This window comes from Heptranchias perlo, chromosome 15 (assembly GCF_035084215.1).
Source record: "Heptranchias perlo isolate sHepPer1 chromosome 15, sHepPer1.hap1, whole genome shotgun sequence".
Lineage (NCBI taxonomy): Eukaryota > Metazoa > Chordata > Chondrichthyes > Hexanchiformes > Hexanchidae > Heptranchias > Heptranchias perlo.
In genome coordinates this window covers 55,433,642-55,447,749 of record NC_090339.1, presented here as the reverse complement: position 1 = coordinate 55,447,749, position 14,108 = coordinate 55,433,642, and the positions used below count along the sequence as shown (strand labels likewise).

Genomic DNA, 14,108 nt, shown 5'->3' with positions numbered 1-14,108 from the left:
TTAATTCTTAACTTTCATTAAAGAACTTAAGGACTAGCAACAATATCATATTGCACCTACAAATTATGGAAGGACTGTAGCAGTTGGACAATTGATCACTCAACCAGGTACTGTAACTTAACAGCATGAAAAACTTAAAAGCTGTGCTGTTTCTAAAAGACCCATGTGTGAAGTATCTTAGATGGAACAGTAATATTCTCACCCTGTCATCTGTAACCATTTTCATAGTAACAGATATGTGCATGGATGTGCCAACTATCACATTATGCCTGACCTTTGACCCAGCAGTCATTTAACAATGTGCTACTCAAAACTTAAAAACCCACTGTAAACTTTTCAAATGATTCCATACAGTTCCTAACCCTCAAGACAGAATTAAATTTCTAGATAGGACAAATGTCACACCACAAGGCCATTTACTTCATGAGACAAGGAAGCACAGAACAGAGTTGAAGTAGCTGATACAGGAATTGAGGTAAAACATTGCAGAGCAGGTACACAGCTCAGTTACACCTATATTCACTATTATAACCTAGGTCCAGCCATCTCCAAAACTCTGCTGTAAAAAGGGCTTAATTGTACTGCACTTTATAGTAAAATACCCACAATAGTCAAGAGCTAAGACACAAATTTATACTTAGGAGCATAAAAGCTGATGTGCACCTGCTACATCATTGTTGGCATTTTGTAATAATCTGGATGGATTTTGGAGCAAATATGGAGTAGAATTCATCCAATGATTATCATAGTCATGAGATACTCTTATTAATGCAGACCTAGAGTAATTGTTAAAATTCATCATCCAACTACTTAACTAAAATCATGTCAACATGTTCCTACTAAAGTCTTTTTTGAACATATTTCCACTCATTGTAACTGAACACTAACTAAAAAAGGGTACAAGTGGTCTAGCAATACAGTCCAGCAGTTTCAGTTCCAGCAAGTGTAATAAGGTGAAACTGGATCATGTTGCAACAAACTTAGCTATTCCTAGATTCGAACATGTACTCAACTCCCTTCCCAACCTTTTTTTGTTGTTGCAACATAAAATGAGAGTAGCCATGTAAAACGTTCTATTATCAGTACACCCTAGTACTAAAAGGTTAGAGCTAATTATCAAACAGTTCACACAAATGTGGGTTACTTTTATTAATTCTGCCTATTAAAGAAATAAAGGGCAAGTGTAGATTAGGAGACCATCCCAACAATAAGGAATGTGGAATTTAGTATTGCTACCTGCAATATGTAGACTCTTGGCAGGGGGGGGGGGGGGGGGGGAGGGGGAGGGGGAGGAGGAAAGAGGGCAGAAGTGTGTATACATTCACTTCCATGACTGCTTCAAATCGCAGGTCAAACTTCCAGAATCATTCTACGGTTTAGTTTGGTAAACTACCAAGGTGCAGCAGGGTAGAGATATCCTTTACATGAAATAGCTAAAGACTTTAGACAAGCAAGACTTTACAAATTTAATCCTGTTTTAATTACTTCAAAACACATTTTAGCATACTAAACATACAAAAAGAAAATATACCTTAGTTACAAGATCATTTAAAGTACAGAATGCTCAGGGTTGTCACTAGGATTTCAGCAAAGCGCAAAATTGGGAGTCACCACAGCACTGCACGCAAAGTCTTTTTTTTAAAAAAAGGGACGTCTTAAAGCATCTTGCTCAATTGTTCCCAAATTGCACCAATTGTAAATGTATGCAATCACTTTAAAGCATGAATATATCACCTAGAACATCACACACGCAATGGGCCTATTAGTTCCAAAACAAAGCTTTTGTTTTTAAAATGGTACAATTCCATTCTCATTACAATGAGAACAGCAGTTCACAGAAATGGAAAGAATCATTTGCCATTTCACAGCCCTTTGGATTTGGCTTCTGCTCACCAATAAAAAAATTCCTTGGAAGTGCAGCAGCAATGATGAATATAGGCACAGGAGGTCAGTGTTGAATGATGGTTACCTCCTTTTCAATCCAACAGGTCTAGATTAACTAATCACCACCCAAGGGTGGTTGCCATCTTGCCACTCCTGTACTCTGCTTCTACAAACCATACTGTACTCATTCTGAATGAAGTCAAAGCGTATTGCACGACCATTCTAGTACATTGGGTACTGTGCGATGTTGCCTACAAGCGTGGCAGGCTTAAAATGCCTACTGACAACTCTGATGTTTTTAAACTTTGATTGCTTCATTACCCCTCATACTTACAGCAATCTCAAAAATTGAAGAATTGGCTACAACGGCACTTTAAACTATACTGCACTTAAACACAAAACACCACATAAATACATTTTAATCCAGTTAAATCCCCCTTCTGTACAAGAGGCTGAGCCAGTTTACAGAAAGAAGAGTTAACAGCTGAATCAATGTCCACCGCTGTAGTGTGAATATTACAAAAAGGCCTGTACAGTTTAAAACTCAAGCTACTTTTTGCCTTAGACCATATACACACCAACTTACAAAATTAAAAGGTTGCAACACTTGTAACAGGGTTTAAATGCTTTCAGTTACATAGCAAGTAATTATGCTGAGGCAAATATACAATTTAATCATCATCTTCATCATCCTCCTCCTCTTCCTCCTCGTCTTCTTCATCATCATCATCGTCGTCATCACAATATGCCTCCTTCTTGGCAGGGGGTTTCTTTGCATTATCCACCTTGCCTTTGGCACGATAATCAGCAACATCCTTGTTTAAAGAAAAAGGAAATATTTAACTCCTTGCCACGAGACTTACTGAAACTACCAAGTTAAAACATTGTCAGCAAGTCTTCCCAGTAATAAAGCAGTCGACTATATAGAAAGCTTCAGATGACATTACAAATGTTTCCTAATGTGTGTTTGGGGTGGGGATTTGTTTTAGTACATATTGGAATATGATGGGCTCTCCACATCAGGTGGCTTGCACATGTTTGACATCGGTTCTTAGGCTAGTTACTCAGACACAGCCTTGGGAGCAAGATGTGAAAGTACTTAATGTTGCAAACTGGACTTACCTTATCATATTTCTCCTTCAGCTTATAAGCCTTACTATTGAACGGCTTCTTCTCCTCTTCACTGCAAGCATTCCACAGCTCACCAAGCTTCTTTGCTACATCACCGATAGACAAGCCAGGACTCACAGCCTTGATTTTTGGTCGATGTTCCGAGCAAAACAAAAAGAATCCAGATCTGCAAAGAAATAAAATATTACAAGTGCATCTCACAAAACGCCAGTTCAACTATTATTTTTGTGCAGGTAACAGTAGGTTGGTCATAAAGCAAAAGCTTCAACTAAAGAATGAACAGCAAGCAGTTATACAACTAGACTTCAGTCACTATTTTGTGGTGGATGAGAAATTTAAGCTAACAAACATATTTCTAAATTAAGCTTTGAACAGTGCTGTAATTTTTGCACAGAAGTCAATACCACTCAAAATCCACTTCCAAATAGTATCAGACTGTCCACATATCAATCATGGAATATCTTTGAAAAGCAGTCTCCTCCTAGTCACGAGCTAAGTGGCCACTCTGAAGAGAAAGGCTGGAAAGATAATGGCAAGAGGGAGAAGGTAAATGGGACTGAAATAACAAAAAGGGACAGGCTTGTTGGACTTCCTGGTTCCCAGAAGTTCTTAAATTGGAAGTGGCAATTATCTAATGTTCATCCATCAATTACTCAAGGCATTTTGGGGATACACTTACGAAGGCCGTTTTGGTGCATTGGGGTCCTTCTTCTTCTTAGCTTTGGCTGGCTGGTAATTTTTCATTTCTCGGTCATAACGTGCCTTATCTACTTTAGCCAGTTCTTCAAATTTGGCCTTCTCTTTGCTAGACATGGTCTGGTGAAAAAGTATACATGTTACAACATTCAGTTTTACAATATATATATTTTATATGCTTACTTACAAGGAAAACAAGTTACCTTCCATCTTTCTGAGCACCTTTTAGAGAAATCGGAGAAGTTAACAGGAATATCAGGGCTCTTCTTCTTGTGTTCTTCACGGCAAGTCTGAACAAAATAAGCATAGGAGGACATCTTGCCTCTTGGCTTCTTGGGGTCACGTTTTGCCATTTTGGTATTTTTCTATAAAAAAGTAAAAATGTTCACTTCTCATTTCTAAATTTTCCTAAGTAGCAGCAAAGCAGCACATGACAAAAATCTGTATTATAATTTGTCTTCTAAATTCATATTACACTTACCTAATGCCAACTTAAAAATTTAGATGTTTTGTATTCCAAAAATTATGCATCTTAAATATCAATCGTTTAAGAAAATAAATCCAAAAAGTAAAGCTAAATTGCTATTTTAAATCATCTGTGTTAAATATTTAAAAATTGCAAAAGTAAAAAAAAAACCCTCATTTGAATTAATTAAACCCTAAAAAGTAACGATCTGATTAAAAAAAATTAAAAACCCTACGCGGCACAAGTCCTTCTTTCTATTGTTACCAAAAGATATTTTATGTCGGAGAAGGATTCAGATAAGCGCGAAATAAGCCTAAAAATTGAACGCATCAGTCCAAATACAGCCGATAGGGCTTTTCACTTGTGTACAATTCAATAGCATTGAGCTTAATACTATCAAAGTCTCTTTTCCTCAGCTTATTTATCTATTTCTTTCCCGCCATGTTCTTTCCATCTCCATTTTATGTTCAAGGACAACAAACAAAAAGAAAAAAAAATCCTCTTTTAAAAAATATCTCCATGACAGTATAAAACCTACAGAAGGGGAAAAAAAGCAACGTTTTAAATTTTATTATTTAACCAAGACCTACGTTTCTATAGGAGGGACTGCACTGTACATGGGGCTGGTGTGAGAGGGAGAGAGAGAGAGAGAGAGCGCAATGATGGCGAATTGCCGTCGACGAGGGAGTGAAGGAAGAGAAAAAAAAAACAGGTCAACATCCCAATAATTCTTCTTCCATTTTGTGAAATCCTTCCTCATGAAAGAAAGTCCCCTTGAAATCCCTCCGTCGTCAGGCTACGGTTGCTTTTTCCGCCCAAAATCGACGCGGCCGAGGAGTTTGAAGTGGCTCCTTTATAAAGAAAAAAATTTTCCCCCTTGGCAGTACAGTCTACGGTGCTTATATAGAGAGCAGGGGCAATGAGTGGTGTGTGTATAGTTCTTTTCAATAGCACACACACGCTGGGCTAAAATGGCTCCATCTTTGCAATGGGAGCAAACGACAGCTAACAATGCCTCCACACACACACAGCCAGAGACTTGGCTCAGCCCACCACCTTTTCAATTTTAAAATGTTATTTATCATCTCTTTTAACATTTAGTCGTCGGGTGGAGGTGGGAAAAGAAAAAAAAAACACCCCCCCGACTGTAAAAGTTTACAGTTTAGACGGACTACACTTGACGCATAGCGGTTCCATTATACGATCACATTACGCGCTGTGGTATGTGGAGTGAGGGGGGGGGGGGGAAAAAAAGAGAGCGAAAAAACAAGTTGTGGAAAACCACTTTCCTCCCCGGAATCTGGATCAAAACCCCCCCGGCTCCGGATTAAGGAAGGGGGAAAAAAAGGAGTCGGAAACAATTTAATTTTTTTTATATTCAAAAAAAAGAAATTTAAGCGAAGGGATGCGAACAGATGGCGGTGACTGAACACAAACACACACACACACACATATAGCGGCTCTCTCTCGCTTCTTTCTCTTCACAGCCCTTCGCCATTAAGAAGCTGCCATGTTAAGCACCTCACCACACACACACACACACACAACATATTAAAAAAAAAAGTGCTGGGAAAGCACCTTCCCGTCGCCGGAGCGGGCAATGGAAAAGACGAGAAGGTGAGGAGAGTGAAAACGAAGCGGAAACGAAGAAGATCCCGGTTCGCCTCCTCCTCCTCTCCTCTCCTCTCCCCGCCCGAAGCTCAGCGATACCTACCAGCAGTCGGACGGCGGGCGGTCAGACAGACGGACGGTGGTGGTGGAGGGAGCGGGCGGGCGGCGAGCGGCTGCGATTGTCGGCGGGCGCTCGCGAGCCTCCTTTTGCACCAAGTCTAGCCTCGTTGGGTAGAGCGAGAACGCGCTGATTGGCCCGACGTGCCGCCGCTTTAAACAGCGGCCGCGCCCTCCCATTGGGCAGCGTCGCGGCCGGCGGACCCGCCCACCCCGGGCTTTGCCCGCTTCCCCCCATTGGCGCGCTGCCCCCGTGACGCGGGCGGATTCAAAAAAAAAAGGCCCGCCTTCCACGGTGTGTTTTTTTTTAAAAAAAAGTCTTTTACTCTCACAAACTTCGAGAACAAGAGGGGGGGAAAAGTCACTCTCAACTCGGAATTGTTTTTTCCCGCGTGTGCTCTTAAGAGTTGAGACTTTTAAATCTATTGCTCCTGTTCTTCCTAATGAAAAATCCACACTCCCATTAACGATAGAACAGTTTAGTACAAGTTTAAAACTACAAATTCAAATTTAGTTGTTGGAAAAAGTTTGAAACGTGCACAATGAAACTTTACTAAAATACATAGCTGATTTGTGATTAATCGAAAACAATGTAGGGAATTATTACTTTTAACGCATTTTAAGTATTTTCCAAACTTAATTGTGTACTTTGAGAGTTTAATTAATAACTGACTTATTTCACAATTTTGTCAAAATAAATTGAGTGATGTATATACATATCTCTATGATCAGAAACAATGAAAAAACCAAAACCTATTTAAACGCATTGAGCTACAAGTATTATGAATGTTAAACATATAACTTACTCTGATATGTCTAACTCAAAAGCAATGTGAGTGATAAATATAGGAAACACTATAGCCAGCTGTGAGAATGATGGTAGGTGAATTTTATAGACACTGACTGATCATCGGTGGTGCTGTTGGCAGGTCTGAAGCACAGTATTTCTGTTTAGCTGCTAAGGTGGGAGCTGTGTTTAACCCAACTTATCACTTTAAGGCCATTGCTCAGGTATTCCCTGTGGGGAAGTGCTCTAATTAGACATATCATAAGGGAAGTTTCTGTAGATTAGCAGCTGCTTGTAAATCCCCAGACACTGCTCTTGGAAAGAGACCAGGTTATCAAGCTCAAAAGTAACAGCAGGAAATAATAAAGCAGCAGCGACCCAGGCTGTGTTTGTGGGCCCGGGTGGAGCAGGCCCTACAAAAAGGAAGAGGAACTCACCTTTCGGGTCCTCTTCGGTCAAGCCAGCAGCTGATACTGGCTGGAGGGCGCACCATGCATGTTCCGGCCAGTTCAGTCCAAGAATGGCCTTTGGGGTCCTATTGACATAATTGGATCCCAATTTCCATTTTAAAACAGGCCTGACGCCAGGGGCTGCTCTGGCCGTCCAGCGGTAGGCCCCAGTGAGTGCTGCCGCAGCAACAGCAACAAAGCGGCAGGTCATTGCTCATCATTTTCGGGGTGCTACCGCCCCACTTGCACTGGGCAGTAGGGCTGAAAATTCAGCCCTGTGTTTCTGGAGATAGGTTTGGCGACACTTGGATGCTTTAATAAATCTCTCTTTCCACAGATCTGTCTCACTGTTCTTGACCAATCTTTTCAATAAGTTGAGCAGTGTGAATTACTGTGTGAATATTAGTGATAGACACAAGGGAGAATACTTGCTTGGTGAAGGAATACTGCATACAGTGTGTCCCTTCACAGTGGCACATAACCAGTTAATGCACTTTTTTTTTCCCCACTGCAGCTTCAACTTCGAATAGTAGTCTTGTCACCTTGTGATACCACAATCAGATGCCTCATTGGCAATGCTGGGATGTTGAACACAGATTTGTGGAGCAGGCTTGAGGGTCCATATGGCCTACTCCTGCTCCTATTTTTTATGCACCTTTCCTTTCAAATAGGTCACAAAAAGTAGTGGAACTGGGACTGTGGGCCATATTTTCTATGGCTGCAGTTATGAATCAAGCTCAAAACTGGAACAGAATCTATTTGCTTCATTATTTTGAGATCCATAAGTGTTTAAATGTTCATGATAGAGCATATATCACCCCCCACCCCCCGGTTCCAGCTGATCCTATACTGCCACCATGGAATCCTTTCAAGTGATCCCATTGTAACAACAATCAACTATTTTGATCTAGTTTGGATTGGTAGCTCTACTTTAAAACCAGTCATAATATTTCAATATATGTTGCCCATTATTCATTCCAATATGTAATTTTTTACATTTATCTGTATTCAACTTTATTTGCCATTGTCCTGCCTACTTACATATTTTGTCCACCTTATTCTGCAATTTCTGAGCTGCCTCCTCAGATTCCACTGCCCCTCCTAACTTGGTATCACCTGCAAATTTAACCAATTTGCATTGGGTTTCTGAGTCCAAATCATTGGTGTAAATTAGAAACAGTGGTGGACCCAACACCAATCTCTTGAGCACCCACTCAATACTTCCTCCCACCCCAACATTACTCTCGAAAAAGTACCTGTTGTTTTTTTACCCTTCAGCCAATTTCTTATCCATACCCAAGATTTACCTTGAATCCGCACAACTCCGAGCTTAGCTAATAGTCTTTCATGTGGAACCTTGTCAAATGCCTTCTGGAAGCCTGGATGCAATGTGTCATAATGTACCACGATCCACATGACATGTTACTTCCTCAAAGAAGTTGATCAGGCAGGAATTTTCTCTTCTGAATCCATGTTGATTAAGTTATTATTGTATTAATTATATTGAAATTCACACTTGATAATAGATTCCATCATTTTATATAGAGCTGAAGTAAGACTATGGGTCTGTAATTGCCTGAGCCTGATTTGCTCCCTTTTTGAATATGGCCATCATGTGGCCTGTTTCCAATCTAATGATACCTACCCAGTGTTGAGTGACTCCCTCATGATTGTCAATATCTCCCAAATCCCCACCCTTGTTTCCTCTAACAATCTGGGATAAATACTGTCTGTCCCTGGGAATTTATTGTCTTGAGCCCTTCTATCCTATCTAGGACTTCCTTCTCAGTTATAGCAAAGTCATTAATTTAGCCTAGAATAACTCTGTTTGGGGAGGACATGTTTCTCATATCTTCTCTCATGAATACTTGGAGGAAGTAGTCATTCAGATTGTTTCCGATTCTTTGCTTGTACTCTGTTTCAAGACCATTTACATCTTTTATGGTTCTCTTCTGATTGTTTCAATAGTAAGAGGGCAATGAAAAGAATTCCTTACTGTGGCCCACGGGAGTGAGGGTAGTCCCTCTGGCCATCTGCCTCTCTTCTGTGCCCAGGTGGCCCTAGAGAGGGAATTAGAATTTAGTTTTATATTTCCTTTTGTTTTGTTGAAAATATATTTTAATTTGAGTTTTTTCTTATTAGTTGTGCCCCTTTCAAAAAAAAAAGTGGGGAGGGGGCACATGTACATTTGGGTTTTTTTCTGTTGATGAAACTAAAGCAACCCCTTATGGATTTGTTAGAAAAGGCAAAAAGAAAGGTTAATGAGTGTTTGCCATGTGGAGATCTCAACCCCGTATTTACCAGCAACCACATGCAAACACTTCCAGCAGGTGTCACTGGATACCAATCAGGAGCAGGAACCTTGATTGATTTTTACCTTTTCTAATTTGGAGACACAAAAAGCAATCATAACATCTCCACTGCCATATTGTCTTTTGCAAACTACCCCGTTTTACAGCTTACTTTGATTTCCACGGAGACTATCATTTTGTGTCTCAGCATCCATTCTCAGATGCATTAGTGATGTATATTACCACCTAGGCCCGCATATGTCCTGGACCAGCTCCATTCTCTTTAACGGGAGCCAGAGATTTGGGCTGGCACTTCCAATGAAGAGAGGTCAAATTGGAGGCAAAGTCATCCAGATCCTTTTGGGTGCCTCCCAGTGACTGAATTAAGAATCGTTCCTAAAAAGAATAAAGGTGATACTTTCAAAATAGCTTTATCACATTGGTAGGACAAGATGGAATTCTCCTTTAAGGAACTGAGTTGCTTAAAATTAGTGTAATTGATTTAGGGACAGATACCTCTCATGCTTTTTTCTTGCCAGTCTCCTCACAGTGCAATTAGAACACTTTTATATCTTCTAAAAGTTCATATAATTGGCTTTAGATAGGTCTCCTTTGACAGGTCCAGGTAGATGTGGAGGGATCTAAAACACGGATCCTATAGCAGTGAAGGCAAGTGGTGTAAATAATCGTCCGACACCACGGAACCATGCAGCACTTTATCACTCTTTCATTCAAGCCAACAGGGCAGAATGCCACCAGAACAACTTTAAGCGACCCCCTGGAAGGAGGGTACCACTAATAACTAATAGGGGATGTCAGCAAAACCTTTTAAATGACCAATGTGTAATTTGGGTCCAGGAAGCAATCAACATCCTACAGTGTCCACTGGTTGCAGGAATCACGGGATAGGTCCTATTCTGCGCAGACCGTCAGGGCAACATGACTACTTTGAGCACCCCGAGAAGGAGGGCAACGCTAATAAACTAAGTGGACGGCCTGCACAAACTAAAAGAGTATTTCACTAAATTCAAATAGCAGTTTGAAATTCCTCTCCGTAAAACATTCCATATCTTGGAGTTTCCAATGGTTCGAGAAAACACTGGGGTATATCTCATTTTACTCAGGCTGATGGGTTTGGGGGGTCCCACTAGAACAGCTTCAAGCACTCAGATGGAAGGACAGCACCACTAATAACTATAGGACGGCCGGTCCAAGGTAAAAATGCATGTTGATGCAAAAGTAAATTGTCTAAAGCACAATGGTGTAATTCTGGTCAATGCCACAAGGCCAGGTACAAATGCCCCTCAGAAGGAGGGCACCACTAATAGAAATGGCTGCTCATATTTAAAATACATACTGGTAAATCTAAGTGACAATTTGGCGGGTTGTGTCAATACAGCAGTCAGTGTCCTGCAGTGCCCACCAGTCACAGAAAGCAGCAAGTGAACTGGCGGACCCCTCTGAATGCATTCCATGATCACGTGGGCATGTATTTCATTGGGGTAAGTCACACATTGTTCAGGCCTGATAGGGTAGCATTGGGTGATGCCCAACTGCCCCCAGAGACAACTACAAGTGCTTTCCTAGAAAGAGGACTCACCACTAACAAAATCAAGCCAATTAGAAATGAGTGCTGGTAAGTTTAAATGGCAAGTTGGTAGTTTGAGTCAAGGAAACAATGTTCCATGGTTCCCACTGATCACACAAAGCTTCAAACCAACCAGTGGACACCACCTGGTTATACCCCCTTGCCTGACATGTACTAGCGGTTAATGTTCCACACCAGTTTGAATAAGGAATTTAAAGATATCTCCTTAGTAAAGAAAGAAAGAACTTGCGCATATATATATATATACACACGCCTTTCACTACCTCAGGACATCCCAAAGCGCTTTACAGCCAACGAAGTACTTTTGACATGTAGTCACTGTTGTAATGTAGGATCTGACAATATATCAGCTAGACAACTGGTTTAAGGCTGATTATTCTGATTGGAAAACCGCATGATAGAGTTTACAAATAGAAGCTGGCCTGCTGAATTCTGCAGCATATAATGTTTTAAATAAAATCATTCCCTTTTCATTCAATCTTGGATTACAAGGAACCATAAAACAAGTTCAAAAATAACTGATTCAAACAATCTCTGCTTCTTGACTCCAACTCACTGCTCTCTACCTTTTGACACCTGGCCCCTGTCCCACTTCTCAATGTGCTCTGGCCCCCAACTTCACAAAGTGCCTAGCGTAATCAATACAGTTCTAAGAAGCCTTCCTGTGGGTTTGGGGGCCACCAGTTGGTACAGTCTACTCGTATTTCAAAGTTGCTTAATTCAAATTTTCTGATAATTCGACATTTGTTTTAGCACTAAATTCCAACTTTATTGCATTAGTTACATTGGTTAGTTGAAATCATTTTGTAATTTTTAAAAAAGCAACTTTGAATAATCAGGGGCCGGGTGTCAGGAGGCAGAGAGCAGTGAGGGGCTGGTCGGGAGTCAAGACGACTTTGATAATGTTAAAAGCATTATTTATGTGAAAATTGTTGCTGTTGTAGTGCATTACATTAAAGAACACATTTGATAAAACCTGCTATTTATATACATCAACAATGTTGAACGTTTGCTGTTCAATGGGCTGTTTACCGTTTTTGACATTATATGCAAGATTAATTGTGAGGATTTCCAGATTTAGTACAATGAATCTTGTTACTGGGAATTAATCTATTTAGCCTTCTTGTTCTGTATGGTCAACGATCCCTCTTCAAGGTATGGTATTTACTGTGTGTTGCTTTTTTCTAAATTCTTATTAGAATGATTCATATTTGTTTTGATTCGCAAATCAGTAGAAAGAAAAGGTTCATTCCTGGTTGTGGTCATTATGAAATCCACACATTAGAAAGCCCAAAAAATAAATCCTATACTTGGATTCCAAAGTCATAGCATCTGCCCACATCTCTCTATACCGTGGTACAAAGCCCTGGCGCAGTCAACCATTCTAATTTCACTTCAGTTATGTGCTGCCTTCAGATTCTTAGGATATTTTGCCTGCAGACAGAGAAATGCAATTTGTCCAATTATTATGGTGCCTGGATTGGATTTTTGTTGAGCGGAAATCTTCTCATATTTTAATGCCAATCTCATGACTTTTGAGCACAAGAAAGAGTTGCCAATTATGTTATTGGAAAGCCGAAAACTGAATTCCTACATGGTATGATTTCATAAGGACTAAGGAATGCATGGTGCTGATGCATTCTTTCATTCAAGAGCTCAAATTGAAGCTGGAACTAGAAGTCACTGTGGAATATAAGTTTAAAGTCCTTTAGCAATAAAAAAAATGTAAATAGCACTTCAGAAATAAAATCCATTTTTTTTTAAGAAAAGCTTGAAATACAAGACAAAAATCTCCAAAGTATTTGTATTCTGAAATTCCCATTATCGGATACATTTCTACACCTTTTTGCGCATGGTTAATTGTTGAAATAAAGTTATATCTTCATGAAAACAAAACGTGAACTTGAAATGTCTCTTTTATACCAGTGTTTCTGCTAATGGTAATGACACTTAACACAAAAGGATTGTACTTGGTACAAAAACAAAAGCAGAAAACCGCAGCAGAAAGCATACCTGAACTGTTACATTCTCACCTGCCATGAATGCTCGGAGGTAACTGTTATGTCTGCACCTACTAATGTGATTTCTTTAACAGACAGTTAACACGTTGCAGATCCCTGAAAGGCAATGGAGTGATTGCAATCTAGATAAGTTGTTGGTTTTTGTTGGAGTTTCTAAGATTGTTACACATTCAAACCCAACAGGAAGAAAGAAAAATACTACAGTATATTAGCAATGAACTGACCCAAGTATAGTGAATCTAATTTAATTGTAAACAATTTTACAACACCAAGTTATAGTCATTTTCACATCGTTCACCTGACGAAGGAGGAAGCCTCCGAAAGCTTGTGAATTTAAAATAAAATTGCTGGACTATAACTTGGTGTTGTAAAATTGTTTACAATTGTCAACCCCAGTCCATCACCGGCATCTCCACATCATGACTAATTTAATTGGTTATAAGTAAAGGGGGTAGTGCAGTGGGTGAGACAGTGATCTTTCACCTCTAGTATTTTGATTCAAATGCAGACCAGAGTGATAAAGGATGATAATCTCATCTGTCTAAGGTTCCTACCTAAATTGAGTTGGGGGTAGTGTCAACCCAGTTTCTTGTGGGCACAGACCAACAGCACAAAATTGCTCCCAACTAAAATGGGTCTCACTCAGGGAGGCCTCAGGATGGTTGGAGTGTGAAATGGAAAAATGTCCAAAAGTGGTGCAGTAGCGTCTGAGGTACACTGGGTAACAAGTTTTTGCTCTGCATCTAACCATTCTATGCCTGGCCTGAAGCTGCTCAATACTTCCACATTCCAACAACAGAAACCACCATAATTAATGCAAAATTCACAAAAGAAAAAAAAAATGGCATTTTCTAGAAAAGCTTGTAAATAAAGGATACAATTTGATTAAAGATAACTGTTACACATTAGTACACTGATAACTTTTAAACCCTCTTCCCCAAATCTTTTATTAACTTTGGCAAAAATCGTTACCTGACACCCAGGTAAGAAATGATATCAGGCATTTGGAATGTAACTGTATAAAAGAATTTCTCTTCCTGCATTTT

General features: G+C 39.9%; 1 protein-coding gene across 1 annotated transcript; it reads right to left on the bottom strand.

The window, feature by feature from the left end:
* Positions 1 to 1,457: 1,457 nt before the first annotated feature.
* Positions 1,458 to 6,039, bottom strand: LOC137333124 (high mobility group protein B3-like). The gene is made up of 5 exons (XM_067997283.1): positions 5,892 to 6,039; positions 3,915 to 4,076; positions 3,695 to 3,831; positions 3,007 to 3,181; positions 1,458 to 2,699 (listed from the first exon to the last, which is right to left on the bottom strand). Exons 2-5 carry the CDS (start codon positions 4,062 to 4,064, stop codon positions 2,556 to 2,558), a joined length of 606 nt encoding a protein of 201 aa, XP_067853384.1. The 5' UTR covers positions 4,065 to 4,076; positions 5,892 to 6,039; the 3' UTR covers positions 1,458 to 2,555.
* Positions 6,040 to 14,108: the final 8,069 nt, after the last annotated feature.

Excerpts from the sequence above, each read along its gene's own strand:
- LOC137333124 (XM_067997283.1), bottom strand. The coding sequence starts at position 4,064 with ATGGCAAAACGTGACCCCAAGAAGCCAAGAGGCAAGATGTCCTCCTAT. Across the intron at positions 3,182-3,694 it reads AATGCACCAAAACGGCCTTC|ATCTGGATTCTTTTTGTTTT; the intron begins GTAAGTGTATCC and ends ATTTCTTTGCAG. Across the intron at positions 2,700-3,006 it reads TGAAGGAGAAATATGATAAG|GATGTTGCTGATTATCGTGC; the intron begins GTAAGTCCAGTT and ends TCTTTAAACAAG.